Genomic DNA, 21,165 nt, shown 5'->3' with positions numbered 1-21,165 from the left:
CCAGGTCACGAAATTCGTAACCAATTATCACTGCTTCAAAATACCAGTATAATAATAGGGTATGTTCTAACCCCAAAGGGTAGGAACTGACTGTGGTTAGATTTTTTCGTAAAAACGGAGCTCGATTCTCAGTAGAAGCCTATGGTTTCGGATCCCATGTTAAGCTGTAATTCCATGTCTCATATAGCCTCGCAGCTGAATGGGACGCTAAAGTAAAAGCAACTACTACAACTAATAACAGACATTCCACAAAGAGCTCTGCAGACCATTTTTTTCATAATAAATATTTTTTTTCATATCAAACAGAGCAATCATAAATGTATAATTACAAGCATTCTATTAAAATCTTCAGAAGTATTCAGAAACCTTTCGATATTTTTAGGTATATATATATATATATATATATATATATATATATATATATATATATATATATATATATATATATATATAGTTTCATTTCATTATATAATGAAATGTAATCCCATAGTGACAATTTGAACAATAATCTGTTTTGTTAAGGACTAAAAGATGAGAATTTTATATAAAAACGAAAAAACATAATTAGTGATATTTAGTTCCAGAAATAGGGATGATGGAAGTCAATGTGCTGATCACACACAAAACTGCTGAAATCCATTTCCTTGACCATATTCAATTTATTTTGAGCTGTAATCTTATTCATAGTTTTTATTAACAGTCAAATCTAGAGTTTTACCCTTGTAAAATTCTACTTCATTTTTCCGCTTGACAAGAAAAAAATAAATAAATACTTGCAGCATACCTGATCAATAATAAAATAAAAAGAAAAAAATAGCGACACGAAGATTCGAACACGGGTCGCGGAAATAGGAAGTCTGCACGGATCCAATGAGCTACGGAATAAGGTACACGAAACATCTACGCTATAAATATGTGGCAATAATCGTAAGCTTCACGCTGTGAAAGAACTTTTTTTTTTCCTTTTATTAAATTTTACGATATCTCTATAGTGTCTTGGGTGAACTGCAAAGAGATAGATCATGCAGTTATCATTTGGTTAGGGATTCAACTTTAAAAACTTTTAAAACATTTAAAAGTTTTATGGTAGCAAGGAATGTGTAGCGATTTCATTCTAATAGTAATGGGGAAAAGATAGTATCCCACGGAAAACATGCATTTTCTTATGTGACAGAGAATACATCACTTGGTAGCAGGGGCGTGGCCAGGATTTGATTTCAGGAGGACCGCTGGCTAAATGTTCGTTTGGGATGTGTCCGGGGGTTCACCCCGAGAAAGTTTAAATAAAACCGCAATCTTAGGTCTTATATTAACAACTTCTACAAATGTCGGGCGTTCCAAACCTCCTGGCTACGCCACTGCTTGGTAGCATCCACTGTTCCTGATCATAATCAGTCTGTTTACTTCCACTTTCAGCCATAATTTTATTCTTCCAAGCCAAGAAGAATGCCTTCGTTCTACGCATTTGGCGGTCTTAAAAATAAAATTATAGTATAATTAAACGTGTGATTTTGCCATTTGAATGTAAATGTATGTCCCTTACTGACCAAAACAAATCTTATGGGCGCAATCTGCTTCCTAAACCCCGCGTGTGTGCTTCTCCCTGTTCCCAATAGAAAAATTAGTTTAGGTATTTTCTGCAAAACTATTCGCGAGATATAGAATTTCATACTCAGTACTTCTGTTTACTTGGTACGGGAATTCATAGAATTGGAAATAATTCGTTTGTATAAGTATAATTATGCAGAACATCGATGAATAAATGTTTTGTGTTGCTAAAAGTGTATGCAAATTTTTAGGAAATTTTCTAGAGAGGTGGAAAATATTCTTCTCAGGCTGGGACAACAGTAATTAAGTTAGTGCCAAGGAAAGAAAAACTAGAGACGGGGAATTTCTCTAGCTTCCTCTTACAAATAAATCACTGGTCATAACGTACGTTTTTTCCTGATGTATGACTGTCTGTCATCCTGTGTGTCTCCGTGGATGAGTGAGCTGAGGCGTGGGTTGATAATCAAGGGGTTGAGGGTTCGAGTCCGGTCGTGGAAAGTTGGTATTTTTTTCCATTGTTCGTTCCCCATATCTTAAGATGTTTCTCTCCCTCCCTAATCATCTGATGCTCTCAACTGAGTTCTCCACTTGAATTCAACAATTGATAATAGGATGCTCTCAGGTTCGGACGAACTTTTACATGTCTACTTACAAAATCAAAATTTTCGACAAAATATGGATGCTATCCGATCATTTTGTCTCCAATTCTGAATTTGCACATGTGAGTGTTTTTCTCCTTCATCATATTTGCATCTCCCGTTCTCCTATGTTGTCAGTTATCACATAAGATGGCTTGGGAGCAAGATTTCAAATCATAAAAACGCTATACCAATGGGCTCACTCTCGCTAAGCATTTGATTAAAAGTATATGTTTTCATACTGTAGGAGGGGAGCATTCGCTCTTCTTACATCCCCCCTGAAGTGGCAGAATATTTATTCAGGTTCTGCAAAGTCATTTCAGATCAAACGACTTAAAGAGAGTTCATTCCAACAGCAACAGGATTGGACTTTCATTTTTTGTTGCACTTTATCTTCACGAATAGGACAAATATCAAGTAGTATGTTTGGAATAAGAACTAAACGTCTAAGATTCATCTCATTTTGGAGAAATGATGCTGTAGACGGTAGTGGGAATTTCGCCCAAGTGTACGGGAATTTTCAGTGCCTGGCGATTATGCCACCCGCCTCCTTTTAAAGTTAATTCGGTTGCAATACTTCCCGGCAAATGCTTCGGACTCAACTGGTGGAGCACCTTAGCTGTAAACCTCCATATGGCTGTACCATTTAGAAGTGTTCCCCACTGTAGTATTATTTATTGCTAACAGAACATCAGTGCCTGTTTTCTTAAAAGTAGAAATAAAAGTTTATCCAACCTATAACTCTGTACCAGACATCAAACAGTTCACTGTCGATGTGACTATTGGTGTGTCAAGTCTCAGTAATGGCAATTGTTGGAAAGTGGTTTACATTTTTTTTTATAAAATCAATTTAATTTCTTCTTAGTCAGTGAGGGGTCTTTTTCCCAGAGAATTTTGTTCAAATTTTTGGAGGACACACCAAGGATCTTCAAGACAATACAGGTTCGAGATAGTGAGAGTGGTAACTCCGGGAACCCTTGCGATGTTAACAAGCGGTTGTCATATAAGACTTGCTCTGTTAGTATACAATAGGTTAGTCTTCTGATAGGTTAGTCTTCTGAGATAATCCTATCACCAATAGAGACTTTGTAAAGAAACTAAAGTAAAATATTTTTACAACACATACACCATTTCCTAAGGAAATAGGTATTGTTTTCCGTCGGCTTGACCCCCCTGCCCTATTGTGAACCAAGATTCGCCCTGTACAACTTTTGATGGCAGTCGGTTGACGGGAATGCAAACGTAATACTATCTCTATACGGATAGCATTAAAGAAGCAACAAACACAAAAATTAGAAGAAACCAAGTCTTAACGTTACCTAAAACGTCAATAACACAAAAAGTTTTTCGGCCCATTTCAGGACCACCACCTAAACAGCAAGATGTCGCGAACTATGAAAACACAATCAAAGACGGCAACGAGTAATGAAAATTCACCAAGAGAAGATGACAGTTCAGAGATAGAAGAAGGGCATAACTTAGAGAGAAGGGGGACACTCTGAAGTTTTCTCAATACACCACCACAGGAATCGGAAAGCTACCTGAAAGTGCCACCGATAAAGATATGTGAAGTCAGCAGGAGATTCTCAACAATAGAAGACATCGAAGCTATATAAAAAGATGACCCCAGAAGATTTAATTATCACATTATATGGAAGTTTCAGATATAGTGTATACTTCACTACAACAATTTGCAGGGAGATGTTTCTCAAAATTTTTCACGATACGGCCTTCGGCTCACAAACAGTAATATTTGGGCGCCGGTAGCCGAAACTAGAGCACAATAACAGAAGACTCACACATAGAAGATAAAAATCAATGAAGACGAAGAACCGTTCATCCAACTGGAATATAGAAAACCCCAAGGAAGCAGAGAGAAAAGGAGGAGCACAAATACCCAGATGAACTCAAGAAAATTCCAGGAAACCAACTAAATAACCTGCATGAAAAGAATCACACACAGGAGGAAGAAAACCAGCAAAAAGCTTGTCGCGAAAACTCACACAGGGTGCAGATTATCAAAAACAGAAATTGGCACAAACTCACAAAAACTCACACCATAATGGAGCAAACCAAAAGAAAAAAATTGTCAATAGCACACACAGGTGAAAAGTAAAATGCATATTTTAAGAAACCACAACAAAGGGAGAGAAGCTTTCCACCAGCGCAACACAGAAGAAAAGGAATAAGTCGACAGCAAGCAGAAAAAACCAAACCGCCACCTCCCCAACAAATATAACTAAAAAAAAGAGAGAATCTTTACATGTGTTGTCAGAAGCTTTTCAACCAATGAAGATGTGCTGTAGAACAAATCAAAGCAGAACTACTGAAACAGAAATATGTCTCAACAATTCAACCGAAATACAAAATGCAAAAGGACCAGCACCACTTGATAGAAATTTTCAAAACACGCTAGCGACATTAACAGCTTAATTAACCAAGGCATTCGCATAGCTGAAAACACTACAGAGTGGAAATATCGAAAAACGAACCAAAGCCAATGCCATGTTGGAAATTTTTTCAATAATGGCTACTTCAAATACAGGTGTACCAATCTACAGGTGTGTTTTTGCTGTGCAAAGGCCTACTCTATGAACAATCCATGCAATAACCCAATCAACGAAAATTCATGTGCTACGTGTAGAAATGAAGGACACAGAATTGAAAGCGGCAAATGCCCAGGTAGAGCAACTACCACTAGCCAATTAAAAATCTCAATCATCACAAAAAACTTACTGATCAAACATAAAGTGAACCTTAAAAGGACCAGAATGACGACAAGCACAAAGGAGAAACGGATGCCGGTCGCAACCAAGAAGAACCAATACAACCACCAATCACGAGAGAGTGGATACAGGAAACCATCAACCAAGCAATTAATAGAATTCTAACGTGGGTTTCGACGGTACATACTATTTCAAGGAAACTAAGGTAGTCAGAAACTCACAAAAGCAGTATAGACGGTCACAAAGATATTCTACCAAGCAACAATAGATACTCTACTAAGCAACAATAAACATAATATGAACAGCAGATGTGAGACTATGTTTAACGGAACCATCGTACAAGGAAAAACTCAAACAAAACAATTAAATAGAGAAACAAGTAGGAGAAACGGTGAAAAAAAGCAGAGGAAGAAGCAGCTGCAGTCTGTAGACAAACGTAGACTGAATATAACATCCGTGCAAAGTGCCGAAACGAAAATATTGAGTAAACAGCCCGGAGTTACTTCAGAAATGATGGGACATATAAGCACGCGTATTCTTCTGGAGATTATTTGAATACTTCCACAATGAATACTAGATAGCCAGTTTTTCCCTGAATAGCGTTAGGCACATAGGACACATTTTTACATTAAACAGAACAGTTCCATTTTTGGCACTTAGTATGAATTGTATATTCAGTCTACAATGATGATCTCAGCAGTGGACAAGGATGCCGGTGTAGCAGGGAATTTTTACCCCCGGCAATTATTATCGGGGGAAATAATTCATTAGGAAATAATTCAGAATAATTTGAAATGTTTGAACGCAAAATCATACCAAATCAAAATATACATCAAAGAAACGCTTCGACGAGAAGGGTAATAATACCATAGAAATTACTGTATTACCCCCTACAATTTCTCAATAATTTGAAATGTTTCAGCGGAAGAAAATCATACCAAATCAATAGATACATCAAAGAAACACTCCGATGAGGGGGTAATAATACCCTAGGAATTATTACCACCTACGAATTCTCAATAATTTGAAAAGTTTCAATGGAAAATCATACCAAATCAAAAGATACATCAACGAAAAACTCCGATGATGCGAGTAATAATATCCTAGGGAATTATTACCCCCTTACGAATTCCCAATAATTTGAAATGTTTCAACGGAAAATCGTACCAGAGCAAGAAGATACATCAAACAAATATTCCCACGAGAGGGATTATAATACCCTAGGAAACTATTACCCCCCTACGAATTCTTAATAATTTGAAGGGATTCGACGGAAAATCATACCAAATCAATAAATACATCAAAGAAACACTCCAACGACCGGGAAATAATACGCTAGGGAATTATTACTCCCTACGAATTCTCAATAATTTTAAATGTTTCAACGGAAGATCACACGAAATCAGATGATACGTCAAAGAAACTTTCCAACAAGGGGGATAATAATACCCGAGGAAATTATTATTTCCTACGTATTCTCAATAGTTTGAAAAGATTCAACGGAAAATTATACCAAATCAATAGATACATCAAATAAATACTCCGACGAGCGGGAAATAATGCCCTAGGGAATTATTACCCCCTACCAATTTTCAATAATTGGGAAAGTTCAACAGAAAATCATACCAAATCAATAGATACATCAATGAAACACTCTGACGAGGGGGTAATAATACCTTAGGGAAGTACTACCCCCGACGAATTCTTAATAATTTGAAATGTTTGAAATCAAAATCATACCAAATAAAACGATAAATCAAAGAAATACGCCGATGACGGGGAAGTACCAAAATCTGAGCTAGTAAAATTTAGAATTTGAAGATATCGCACTACAAGTAAATCCAGCCTCGCTCTCGCTCTTAAAATGGCTCTCCCTCGTTTATTAAATTAGTATAAAATTTCATCTTCGTTGTACAGAAAAGCACAAAAATTGTGCAAAATTCCAAAGTATTCATTTGAAGACGTCGCACTAGAACTAAATGAATACTCCAAATTTTGAAATGACCGTCCCTTATTTATTTGAATAGTATAGACGAAACGTAGCGCGAAAATAATTTAAAAAGGACAAAAAATTCTGGTTTAGTTAAATTTCGAATTTGTACATGTCAAACTACAGGTAATCGAAGTCGCTAATATTTTGAAATGGCTCTCCTTTGTTTATTTAGACGGTTCAATTTCTTTCCTGGAGCTACTTAACTCTGAGCTTGTTATAATTCAAATTTTAAAAAATCGTACTACAGATGATTGAAGTGACTCAAATTTTGAAATGGCACTCTTTTGTAATTTGAATTCCACAAAATATCTTCTTGGTTGGAGAAAAATGGACAAAATTGGGATAAAATTCAAAGCTAGTTGAAATTCAGATTTGAAGATGTCACACTCCTGGCGATGATTGAAGTCGCCCAAATCTTAAAATGGCCTTTCTTCTTACTTTGAATTGTAAAAAAGAATTCTTGTTTCGACAAAAATAGTCAAAAATTGGACAAAATCCTTAGCTAGTTAAAATTCAAATCTGACGTCCCACTACAACTAAATGGATCCTAGATTATAGAGAATTCGACGCGAGTAATAATTCCATAGGGTAATATTACCCGCTTCTTATCGGGTTTTTTAATGGAGCTTTTGACATGGTATGGTTTTCTGTTCAAACATTTCAAATTATTGGTAATAGGAAGGGGTAATAATTCCCCAGGATACTCTTAACCCTCTCCTCTGGGTGATTCTTTGATCTATCTTTTGATATATGATATGATTTTCCGTTCAAACATTTCAAAATATTGGAAATTCGAGTTACTTAATATTTCCCTAGGGTATTATTACTCCCTCGTCTGGGTGTTTCTTTGATGTATCTTTCCATGTTATGATTTTCCATCCAAACACTTGAAATTGTTGGATATTCGAGTAGGTAATAATTCTCAAGGATATTATTACCAACTGAAAGGGGTAATTCTTTGATGTATCTTTTGGTGTGGTATGATTTTCTTTTTGAATATTTCAAATTGTTGAAAATTCGTACAGGAGTAATAATTCCCTAGGGTATTATTACTCCCATCATTGGAGTGCTTCTTTCATGTACCTTCTGATTTGGTATGATATTTCGTTGAAACTTTTCAAATTGTTGAGAATTCGTAGGTAGCAGGGAATTTTTACCCCCGGGAATTATTACCCGCCTCGTCGGAGTGTTTCTTTGATGTATCTTTTGATATGATATGATTTTCCGTTCAAACATTTCGAATTATTGTGAATTTGCAAGGGGTAATAATTCCCGGGAGTAAAACTTCCCTGCTACACCGCCGAGACTTTGTACCTAGGTATGTTTAAAAACAACAGATTCCTACTAACAAAACACTCCCTAAATTATAGACATTCTATTACATTAATACTTTAACAAATTATATTATTTATTACACAGTAACATATTTGTTTAGTGGCATTTTGTGATCTCCTTTTAGTGTTGTTTCGCCCTGTAAATCGCCTCTCGCATGCAGCATGGCACACAAGTTGTTTTTTTTTTTTTTTTCCTCCTGGCTTCAAGGTTTCTTTATCCGTCTATGAAAGCTTACAAAATTAAAAAAAATCTTCTCGCACTTTCCTGTCTTCTTGTTTACCCATCTTTCTTTCTACGTACACATGCATGTAAATGTCTTCTGTTAAAGACACAAGACGAGCATACACTTCCCCTGCAGATGTTTTAGTTTATCAACAGAATAGAGGAGATGCATGTAGAATGATAGTTGGTGCATTACTCGCTATCCAAAACACCGGCTTTCCTGAGGGGTTTCCTTTTTCTCTAACTTTTCTGTTTCTGCCTTAGTCCTCGAGAAGTTTTATTTTAAATAAAACTATTGTCATTTGAAAAGATATCACTAATCACTCCTAAAGATGTGTTTACTGGTACTTACATGTGTAGGTCCGTTAGAACATTTTCTTCAAGGGAAAATAGTTGACCTAGGTCGTCGTCTTCTTCTTCGGGACTGGTTATTGCTCGGTGAATGGATACAGGAATTTCCTCCGTTTTGTTAATGATGCAGCTTCTGATTAACAGGTGGAGGAGATGTTTAATGTGTGGAGTAGAAACAGCGTTTCCACTCGCAATAGAGGGAGCTGTCTTTCAGTTGATCTTCATGGGACACATTTTTATGTTCTTCAATTTGTTCAAGTTGCGAAAGAAAATATCTTCGCCCTCAATAAAAAGACGGTAATACATGAACGCAAAATGCCCTTGATTATGAGCTTGCACTAAATAACATTGGAGTTTCTTCTTTCGTTGCGCACTTCATATGAATAATCTTGTAAAATGTACATATTTGTCCCACGCAGCCTTCGAATTTTAAGATTTCATCTTCCCTCCAAAATTTTACACAAGATGAAACGGTTTTCTTCCAAGAGTTTAAAAGCTGACTCTATTGAAATGGTAGAGATCATCATCCAAAAATTACATTTGAAACTGAACATTCACCAGCTCCGCTACTTTATTCTCTGTGTCGCTCCAGCCTTGTTTTACACTTTGTAAAATCTTTTACTTGTAAGCAGTAGATTTTGCCTATGTGAGCGATGTTGCAAATCATTGACAAAGTCTTCTAGATAACTGGTACATTTATGAAGATAACTTATGTCAGCTTTCACTTGCCCAAGTTCGCCTTCAACAACACACATGGCAACCGTTTTAGACATGGCTTCTCTGAGCTGCCTCGCTTCAGATACCATTGTCTCATTTGAAGAGCGAAAAGAACTCAACATTTCTTTGTTTTACGCAATATCACTCCTTTGCGAAAATGGAGAGCCTGTCTTAAGCTCCATCCCTTCTATTATATCAATAATGTCACTATCACTATACCATACACATAGCGGTTTTCCATCAATTAAAATATTAAGCTAAATAATGTTTAAATTATAACCACATAACTAATAAGTCCATTTCTTGCCTTTCACACGTACAGCAAACACCTATTTTGCTGTTGATTGCACTTCGGAGCGACCGAAAAACATAACAAACTACTTCTACAACTCAAGATGGTAACTCTGTTGTGATTTCACATATAAAGTGCCTTAGTATTGACATGCAAAGTGTCCTAGTGTCGAATTTATGATCATATGACGTATTTCAACTGAATAGGAAGAAATTTATAAGAAATTGAAAATTTTACTTTTCTCAAAAAGTGTTATTTCGAGAAACTGTATCCAATAGGCATAAAGATCTTAAGGCCGTTTACAATAATTTGATAACGCGAAAAGTTCTGAGGTATGATAAACAATGATAAAGTTTATAACACAAATTAAAATCACAATTATTAGCATTTGTTGTAATTAGAACTACCGAAAGTGTTACTATAATGTTATAAAAATTATTACTATTATAGAAGCAAAGGAAAGTAACAATGAACCATAATTTTACCATGAAAGTAAAATTTTCCCATAAATATCATTTTAAGCAGTAAATCAATCTCTATCCATAATCTTCCGGTACATCGTAGTACAAAACATTGCACACTTATTATTTTGATTCATTCATAATTAATCCTCTCCATCATTGGAGTTGAATGTGGTTTCATCATCTTACAATTGAAATTTGACTTGTGACAGAGCAGCGCGTTGTTCCAGATTAATTGAGGGTCACGCAACAAAAATCATATTTAGTTTGCTCTTTTCTACCTTGGCGCAATTCTTTCGTAGATGTGAAGGCTCTTACTCTCTTCTAGTTTCATACTAACAATTTTTAGAAATATAGTTCATAGATAAATTCCGTGATTGGACACGTCTCTTTCACATAGGAAATGCAGAGAAAACCGAGTTCTAAACTGGAATCCTGTAGGAAAGAGACTTTTATATAACCTACAAAAACGAAGATAATATGCATATAGCAAACTTTTAGTTTTTGCAATAACACTAACCGAGTTAATTTGGCATACAATCGGGCCCAAAGGAAGATTCCTGTTTCTGCACAATTCCTGTTTGTAACTTTCTCTAATGAGGTAGAACCAACATGTAAAGTACACCTTCTTGAGCTTACATAATCTACGGCTCAAGACGATTTGAGCAACTGAGCAGGAGTACTTTACACCTTAAAATGTGTTCAAATACTGGTTTTCCTCTTCCCTTCAAATTCGAATTCTGAAATATGCAAATTGTTGATTCCCCTCCAAGAAATTATATCTAAGTAAATATAATATCGAAGAATATCTACATGAGAGATCATTGAGCTAAGACATAGTTCTTAGACTGTAATAATAACATCTTTAAAGTTTAAGTTCCAGTGAAAATGAACCATAATTAAACATAAGTAAGAGTAGTAGAAAATGGATCGATCTGGGACAACATCGCTCAACTCACGAGCCCCTGGGAAATTGAGCACCGTACACCGTGAGCCCACGGTCTTTTACGACCTCCATTTTAGGGGTGAATTTGTTCCCTTTTATGAGCACATTTTAGGGTGTTTAACATAGCAGAAATTACACTGAGATAGAAGAGCACATAAGATTATGAACACACAGCAGATACATAAGACTCGTTCCACCCTTATTTAGAGTATGGTATATTTTCCAACCACTATTTGAACATAGCATGGCTTACGTGAACCCATGGTCTTTTATGACCACATTTTAAGGGATGAACTCGTTCCCTTTCATGAGCATATTTTTCAACCCCTATTTTAACATAGTAGAGCAGATAATAAACACAACAACCTCCATTTTAGGGGTGTATTCATTCCCTTTTATGAGCATATTTTTCAACCCCTATTTGAACATGAGACTATCAACACTACGTAACACACAACCACCACCATTTTAAAGGGTGTACTCATTCCAACCCCTATTTTAATGTAACATAGCAGTTGGCCTATTTTTCACTCCTATTTGAACATAGCGCATCATTAATTCCTGTTCATAAAAACGTCCCTGTATAGGTTGTTGCTTGTTATCTTTTAAGTGGTAGGTCGGTGGATTTGTCAGGAATACTTCAGCTATTTGAAAGATTTCAGTCGTCCAATTACGAGTAAATCCTCTTTGAAAATGCTTGTTCGCCTTACTTATTCTAACATAATCATTCACTCTAAATTTTGGTTTTCCTTTAAAGGAAGCAAATTTTTTACAATACACGGTTGATAATAAAACCTGTTCATGTTTTTTGGTTACATCTGCAGGTCTCATTTTGATAGTGCTATGTTTAGTATGATTATATTGTTTTAGTAATTCTGGTAATATATCGAGCCATTTATAATTACCTTGTAAAGTAAAGCGTTTCCACATTAAATTACGCAATGTTTTGTTAAATCTTTCGACAATACTAGCTTTTATTTCAGCATATGTAGAATAATGCTTAATATTATATTTTTTCATTAATTGAGTAAAGTATGTGTTGTAGAATTCTTTCCCTCTATCCGTCTGAAGATAATTAGGACTTATCTGATTTTGCTTTAAAATCGACTCAAAACCTTTGGCAACATGTTCACCAGTTTTTTGTTTCACAGGCACCACCCATGCTTTTTTACTAAATGTATCTATGACAGTTAATAAATATTTGTAATTTTTATTAATTTTTGCTAGACCTTTTAATCTCCCACTATTCATTTCCACAAGATTCTGCCTGCCATAAATCGTGAATACCTTTGGTAATAACAGGAATTCTAGCATAGTGTTTTCTAGCAGATTTATGTAATTCATTTACAATATTTTTTCTTTCATCCTGATAAGACATCATTTCTATATATTTCTCCTAAAATATTATTTACATATTTTACATTGATTATCATTATGCTGTTTCGATTGAAAAACTTACTTTCTTAAAAAAATATTTTACATTTTACACTTATCACAATATTTCAATGGTAACTGATAATGTCCCCATGGCAATGTATGAATGTTACAATTAAGAATACATCGCTTGTCATCATGAGGATCTATAGCAATTTTATTAACAGATACTGTAAAGATTTCATGTTCTTTAGATTGCAACTGTGTTTGTTTCTTTCTAATAGTTCGATTATTGTTTAAGCAATCCTTAAAATCTTCGATATAAATCATACGTGTTACATTTTTTCTTATACCCTTATTTTTTTATTTCTTTATCAGATTTAGTGCGAATTGCATATACTTTTGCTCGTAAACCAACATATTCAATGATAGGAACTTCACTTAACTCATCTTTCATTTTACCCAAAACGTGTTTATTTTTTGTGTTATGTAAAGCATGATTTTCTGCATAATTAGAAGTATCAAAATATTCGTTCATGTCTTTTATATCTTTATAAATATCATCGGTTTTAATGTAGTAAATGAAAGAATCAGTATCCATATAAGTAATGCTAATCTTATCTCCATATCGAGGTTTCATTATATTATAATGAAATTCATACATTGCTAATTTTGATAATTCTAAAACTGTAGCTCCTATATAGATCGGTTTATTTAAAGTTATAGATTTTTTTAACATATGGAATAATGCAAGATTATCTCCTAATTTTACCCAATTTTGAAACTGATCTTGCGCTACTAATTTTTTACACTTTTTTTCATTGTTAATTAATTTTATATCAATGCGTTTTCGTGCATTCTCCATTGTCTTTCCGTATACAGAATTATTTAATAACTTATAGAAATCTTTTTCAAATTCAATTGTAGCATTTGCACGGCGTTGAGTATTTTCTTGTATATATGATGCAAGCCATTTAGATTGACGAAACCATAATATTTTATGTACTTTTACCAATATTAAACCTTGTTTTAGATAAAATTGTAATACTCTATAATGCAAGATATAATTCGATTTCGATTTAAGTGTCAATAGCAATTTTGAGTATTTACCATTTGGTGGAACTTCATTAGTGGGAGCACACGGAAAATCAGAATGGTATTCGTGTAAATAATTTGGATACTCTAAGTCCACTTCTAGAAAAAAAAAACCATTCACTATCCGTGGGCCAATTGATAATTTTATTTTTATCTTGCCAATTGTCAATTTTATCCTCCCACCGAAAACCACCATATGGTAAATAGTCAATCATTGATAGTCCGTACAGATTGTTCATGTCAATATAGAGTAAATAAGATTTTTCTTTTTCCGCATCAAAATCATGTACGTAGGGATTATTAGCTTTGGCATAAATTAACACAGCTTGAGTAATACCTCCGCGAATCGATTTTTCTACAAACATATACATATTGATATCTGATAAAAGTTGAAGTTCAATTTTTGTTTTATATAACATGGCTTGCCATGCCAACCCAGGTGCAGTAAAACAATTAATCGGATCAATGCAAAAAGCATTTAAACATGTCTTTCTAGAATTCTCCAACACATCTGCTGTGAGAAGTACATCACATTTTAAATATGGATCGTGGTAGTCCCCTAAATTTTCACATTTAAACACACGCCAAATCAGTTTTGCATATTGATAATCAGTCTCGGAAATTTGTGTTTTATTCAATTTGCTATTAAATGCCTCTCTTTCAGGAAATTCAATTTCATTAAATGTATCTAAATTTGTTATGTAATCGTAATAATAAATTCCCTTACGAAGAATTAAAGGGAACTTATCATCAGAAAAATATTGCTTTCTGTAGACGAATTGCTTAGGTTGTAATTTTGACACCAAATTTTCGAGACTGTACGGCAGGAATTTAAATAAGTCTACAAAACGTAACTCGATAGGTCTACCATTAAAATTAAAGTGCTTAGAGAATGTGGTGTATTTCTCGGTGCTTTCAGCAATTACAGAAATATTGCCAGGGGTGCAACCTAATTCTTTCACAAATAAATGTGCATCATACCCAGACAAATTATGGAAGAAGACAGGGATAAAATTACTTTGACGTTTAATTTGTAAATTGCAATTGTTGCACACCGTGGCAATATATTGACCAGTTAAATGGTTATGATGTTTAACTTTTCTATTGTTACTCGTATATTTACTATCGCAAACAGAGCATTCAGTAGATAGATTAAACTCCTGTAACTGAGAACTATTTAATGGTATTAATGGTTTTTGTTGATCTAATATGTTTATGATTTTTCTTAATTCATTCTCCATAGCAGACATAAACTTCATCGATACATTTTCTCCCCGATAAATAACTAAATCTGATTTCATATAGTTGTTACTCCAACATACAATATAACCAAAACTGCATGGTATATGTTGGTGAATTTGTATTGTATGAGATCCACTTTGTTTATTTATAGGTTTTAATAAACTTTCAAAATCTGCAACTATTATCACATCATTCTGTAATAACAATTTCAAATTTCGAAAATTTAAAACTTCTCCTTGTTTCGGCATGTTAATTTTGGTTGGAGTGTGTTCTTTACATAATTTCTCATGTTCATCTAATTTTGATTTGTTATAAAAAGATACTAAACATCGTCTACAAATAAATGTTTGATGAGTACCTAACTGATGTCTAACTAAACCATTTAAATTTGTAATTAAACAATAATGAGAGTTTAAATATAATAAATCTATATCTTTAAATACACCTGTGTTTTCTCTTATACGTAACGGAAAAATTGTTTCATTATCATAATTAATGCCATATATATTAATAGAAATTTGTTCCTTAGTAAATACGGAATTATACATATGTTCAAATTTGCTTATGTGTGCTACTTCGACAGGGAATTTTATATTTGTTTTTTCAAATAACGGTAATAAAGTATTAATATATTGTATGTAATTATTTACACGATTTGGTTGTTCTTTTACTGGATATAAAGCAGCTAGAATACTATACATAAAACATCTATTATCGTTATTTTGAATATTTATAACACATTTTGTGGATAAAATCCATTGAGGCAATTTTACATAAGTTTTCTCTTTATGACTTTTCAAAAACGCATTGAGATTTTTTATAAGACAATAATGACTATTGCAATTTTCTTCACAATACAGTAAATCTATACGTTTAAATACAGATGTGTTTTCGCATATACGTAACGGAAAAATTGTTTCATTATCATAATCAATGCCATATATATTAATAGAAATATGTTCCTTAGTAAATACGGAATTATACATATGTTCAAATTTGCTTATGTGTTCTACTTCGACGGGGAATTTTATATTAGTTTTTTCAAATAACGGTAATAAAGTATTAATATATTGTATGTAATTATTCACACGCAGTGGATTATCTTTTGCGGGATATAAAGCAGCTAGAATACTATACATAAAACATCTATTATCGTTATTTTGAATATTTAGAACACAATTCTTTTTAGATAAAATCCATTGAGGTAATTTTATAAATGATGAAGTTGACAGAGGATCATATTTACTGATTTTAATTTCTAAGTGATGGTTTGGTTCAGAACATAAAGACCACCCTGATTTCTTAATTGCTCTATTTTCTTGTTCAACTAAAATTTTATTAAATAGTTTTTCAATTATAGAATTCACATCTGTACTCGGTAAAATAATTTCGTTACCACTATTTACAAAGAATCTACATATTTCTAAATTACTGGTTTTACAAAAGTTGTAGCCAAAGAAAAATTTACTTTAAACGATGTATTAGTTTGTTCTTGTTTTAATATATCTAAACAGTCTTTTCTTTTATTATTTAAAAAACATCCATTATCCTAATTTAAAACAGTATCACATTTTAAAATGATTTTTTTTTCAAATTATTATTAAATAGAGTATCAGTTGGTGAATTGATAGTATTTGATTTAACCTTTTTTGTTGCCATTTTTTTAAATAAGTCAAAGTTACTATAATAATTCTGAAGTGAGTTTTTATAATATAATAGTATTATTATAAAATGTCTTACCTACAAAAGAAAACAAAACAACACTAATAATATAAACACACACACAAAAGAAAAAAATCTGAAGGTATACGATCTGAAAATCTGATACGAACACACCAAGAAGGAAGTGATTACAAAAAACATCTCGGTCAGTCTTTTATACCTGTGTGATCGCATTACGTCATATTGCGCAATAGGGATGAGTCACGGTCGGGGATTCCCCTCTTTTCTTTAATCCTATCGTTGAATGACAAGTTATACAGCGAGCGATCAACATATACCTTTGTGATTGATTGCATTACGTTCGGGAATTCCTTTTTTTCAATCCTATCGTTGAATGACAAGTTATTTTCTGTTGAAGAGAAAATTAGCTCAATGTTTTTTAAAATCCGGATGAATGACGTAATGAGAACTATCCACATATGGCGGAAGTTATTATGTAACTGATAACAAAACACGGAAGTTCGCATTCCTTTGCAATCTTTAAATAATCTCTGTTATGTTCAAATATATGTTAGAACAAGTTCACTCCTTAAAAGAATCTTTGCTATAGGGTTCGAATGTATTATCTGTTATGTTCAAATAGGGGTTGGAACGAGTACACCCCCTGTAGTCTTATGTCTGCTATGTGTTGTTGAAAAATGAGCCGTAGTCTTTTACTAGTTCTGCTATGTTACATAAAAACGAATACACCTCTGCTGTGTGTTCACCACCCCTATTCTCTGCTATGTTCATTATGTTAAAATAGGGGTAGAATGCTCTACTGTGTGTTCGTAATTAAAATAAGGGTTGAAACGACTCTTGCTATCTTTCGTAATTAAATTAGGGGTTGAAAAATATGCTCATAAAAGGGAACGAGTTCACCCTTAAAATGTGCTCATAAAAGAGAACGAATATACCCCTATTCTCTGCTATGTTCAAATAGGGATGGAATACATCCCGTAGTCTTATGTAATTTCTGCTATGTTCAAATAGGGGTTGAAAAATATGCTCATAAAAGGAAACGAGTCCACCCTTGCTGTTACGTAGTCTCTGCTGTGTGTGTTATCTGCTCTTCTATGTGTTCGTAATCTTATGTGCTCTTCTATGTGTTCGTAATTAAAATAGGGGTTGCAAAATATGCTCATAAAAGGGAACGAGTTCACCCCTTAAAAAGTGGTCATAAAAGAGAACGAGTACACCCCCTAAAAAGTGCTCATAAAAGGGAACAAATTCACCCCTAAAATGGAGGTCGTAAAAGACCGTGGACTCACGGTGTACGGTGCTCAATTTCCCAGGGGCTCGTGAGTTGAGCGATGTTGTCCCAGATCGATCCATTTTCTACTACTAGTAAGTATCTCTTATACTGGATATAATCTTTTAAATGTAACATTGGCACAATTGATTCTTATTAAAAGGGTTCAAAAATCTTCAAGAATCAGAGAAAACCAATTATGTTGGTACGTTCATAGATCTGTACCAATACATAAGACGTCGTTGGCGCGAAAAAGATCAGAAAAGGTTAGCTTTTATACTATGATAGGTCACCTTTGATACTAGTTCAATAATTCAACTAATAATAATAATGTTAATATACCTGAAGCCAATCAAATCGACAGCTTCCTCCTTCTAAATGGAAACTTCTAAACGTAAGTTTTATTACTTGAGTAATATTTGTTATTATAATCCAAGCACATTCTATATTGTGTGGATATTGATTTGTTCCATTTCCATGTGGAAATCTGAAGGAACCAACGGGTGTTGTAAACCTTCCTCCACAACCTATATAAAGAAATAAGTATAGTATTATGTTCATCTTACGTTAAACAAAGAATCAAGAAACGTTATTGTTGAAAATGTAAGAAACAAGATTTTTGCATTTAATTTTTCAAAAAGTGTTTATGATATTCATTCTAAATTATTATGCTTTATTGCGTAAGTTATATATCATCAAAGTAATTCCAGAGTTTTTTTTATTAAGCACAAAATTTTAATTACAATTAATTTTATATGTTGATTTAAACGTTTACGTTTCTTATTGGCCATTGAAGGTAAGTTAATATATTTAAAATGTAGTTTTATCAAATTGTTCATTTATTATTTTCTCTAAATAATATAACTGAAGATCCTGTACAGTCCATGGAACTTCGGAGGCAACAAGAGGGTATCACGATGGTAGTAGAAAATAAAAATGGGAAGGTAGTCAGCGAGAGAAGTGAAATCTTAGGAAGATGGAAAGAATATGTTGAGGACTTATATGAGAGTAGGGACAGGCCGTGTGGCCTAGATGTTAAAGTTGAAATGAAGTATGCGAAGATGATAAAGGGTTTTGTATCCTTCGGGACTAGTTCGAAAAGCTACATCCGAGATTAGGAATGGAAAAGCAATCTGGATATATAATATATCAATTGAATTCATTAAAAATATGGGAGACACCTGCAAGAAAGAATCGTTCCGACTTAAATAATGAATACATTTTTTGATCCATCTGAGCCATATATTAGACATCCAAACTATTCTATGCATAAATGGAGGAAATCTTATAGAACGGCTATGTCAGTCTGTTTGTTGATAGGTATCAGAGCAAAAACGATAAGAGATATCAAGAAGCAGTTTTTGCTATCAATTTAGTGTCCCAAGATTGAGTATCTTTGACCCTACTCAATAGATGGTAGGCAACGTTCATTTACTATAGTGGGGCGTGTGCTTATTCATGCTATTGTCTGCTGCTCTTTACACGAATGTTTAGTAACTTTAGTTCCTTATCAAATATTTAATTTCTGAAGTCGAGTTTTTACAAATCACGTTTTGGGACACTTACATCTGTGTAATTGTTGCCAATTTACTCGCAATAGTGCTGTACACACACGATATTCAGTGAATTCAACTCCTGCGATGTGAAGCACAAACTATAACCATACACCACACATGACTCAACTCATTGTTGCCAGGTTAGTATATTTTCTATTACTATGTTTCTTAACTCCTGTCGGTCTGCCCCCACCGTCCGTCTGCGCCGTCCTTACCAATATATTTACGGCCTCTTAATAGTAGTATGCTTCATGTGAGTTAGTGGTAAAACTTGTTAAATCTTGCACTGTTCTAAAGATAAACGGTAACGACTGTCTATAATTTATATACTGTGTTCGTGCTGCCTAGTTATTAAATTATATTGTGTTTGACACTGAATAAATATACTTGTGGATTTTATATAAGTAATTACAATCTTGTTTAATTTTAACCTTTGTCTTAATAATAAACAGCCAAACAACTTCATGTTTAGTATCATCACTATCCTTTTTCAAATAAAGGCACACAGGCAACGAACATAGCGAAGCGGCGACTGTTAACTATTAGAAATTAACGTTACTTACAGAATGAGACGTTTCTCTTTTATAATAAAGATGCATGCATTAACTAATAAACAAAAGTATGAAGTAACATTTTACTAACTTTGTTGTTCCGTTTCACACAAATCTCCGGTGAAGTCACTGGTGCAGTCACAAATGAATCCAGTTTGTTGCCGAATACAAGTTCCACCATTCTGGCATGGATTACTAGCACAAGGATTGATTTCAACATTACATGTTTGCCCTGCAAGAAAAGAAAAAAAAACTTTTTCTTTCTTATGGTAATAATTTTAACCTAGAAGTATAGTTCTTATCATTTCCACATAAATAGAATAGTATTAACATGTAACATGTTCCGAAGTTATCAACGATTGCCATTAAAATGGAGTGGTTCATTATGAATGTTAGTACATTCTAACTAAACAGTAATGGATCAATAGTGCCATTCATTTTTTTTAATTTATATTCTTAGTAACACTGATTCTAGTTTTCGATACTGCTTTCAGTCATTGTAACGTTGTGTAAGTTTCGTTTTGATTACTTGCATTCTTTTAAGGAGATTCCATTTGGAAATACTTAACGTTTAGTAATGATGAGTGGAATTGGGTTGAATTTCAGAACCATGTAAGTTTACAACAACGCAAACAAGAATCAAACGACTATCACTATATCGAAAGACGCTCAAATATCTATTTTGCAAACCTTCAGCTAAAGATGCCTCCCTCGTTAAAACATTGGCTTGCTTTCCAAATTGTGATCCTACTTTCGTCAAACATTTGACTAATATACTCCAGCGTACATACAGCGTAGTGTATGCAAATAATGTTACAAGGGAAAGTCATAAGTCTTGGGAGATTTCCACAATCCAAACACCAGGCGCTTGTATACACCATCATCCGTAAGTACTAGGTTATTATAGTGTATCCTTGTTTTCAAGGCTCTGGTGGAGTTACCAGAAGTTGTAATGGAACAAAACTTGGTAGGAATATAGTTGAGAATATGCAGAAGGATGTGTAAGGATGCAAATTAGTTCCAATTCTATCCACCAGAGGAAATTAAAAGAGTACAGTGCAAGTTTTTGAAACTAACTAACTCTCTCTCTCTCTCTCTCTCTCTCTCTCTCTATATATATATATATATATATATATATATATATATATATAAACTGGATTATACC

General features: G+C 33.7%; 1 protein-coding gene across 1 annotated transcript in view; it reads right to left on the bottom strand.

The window, feature by feature from the left end:
- Positions 1-21,165, bottom strand: part of LOC145683884 (cubilin-like) — a 1,291,374-nt gene that overhangs the window by 936,470 nt on the left and 333,739 nt on the right. Inside the window, exons 13-14 of the mRNA XM_081755522.1 lie at positions 20,092-20,232; positions 18,236-18,420 (exon numbers count right to left, since the gene is read on the bottom strand). Coding sequence (XP_081611648.1) covers positions 18,236-18,420; positions 20,092-20,232 — 326 coding nt within the window. The remainder of the gene's footprint in view (positions 1-18,235; positions 18,421-20,091; positions 20,233-21,165) is intronic.

Source organism: Thermobia domestica, chromosome 4 (genome assembly GCF_964235325.1).
Source record: "Thermobia domestica chromosome 4, izTheDome1.hap1.1, whole genome shotgun sequence".
Taxonomy (NCBI): Eukaryota; Metazoa; Arthropoda; class Insecta; order Zygentoma; family Lepismatidae; genus Thermobia; species Thermobia domestica.
The sequence above is the reverse complement of the archived record's forward strand: the minus strand, read 5'-3'. Positions and strand labels throughout refer to the sequence as shown.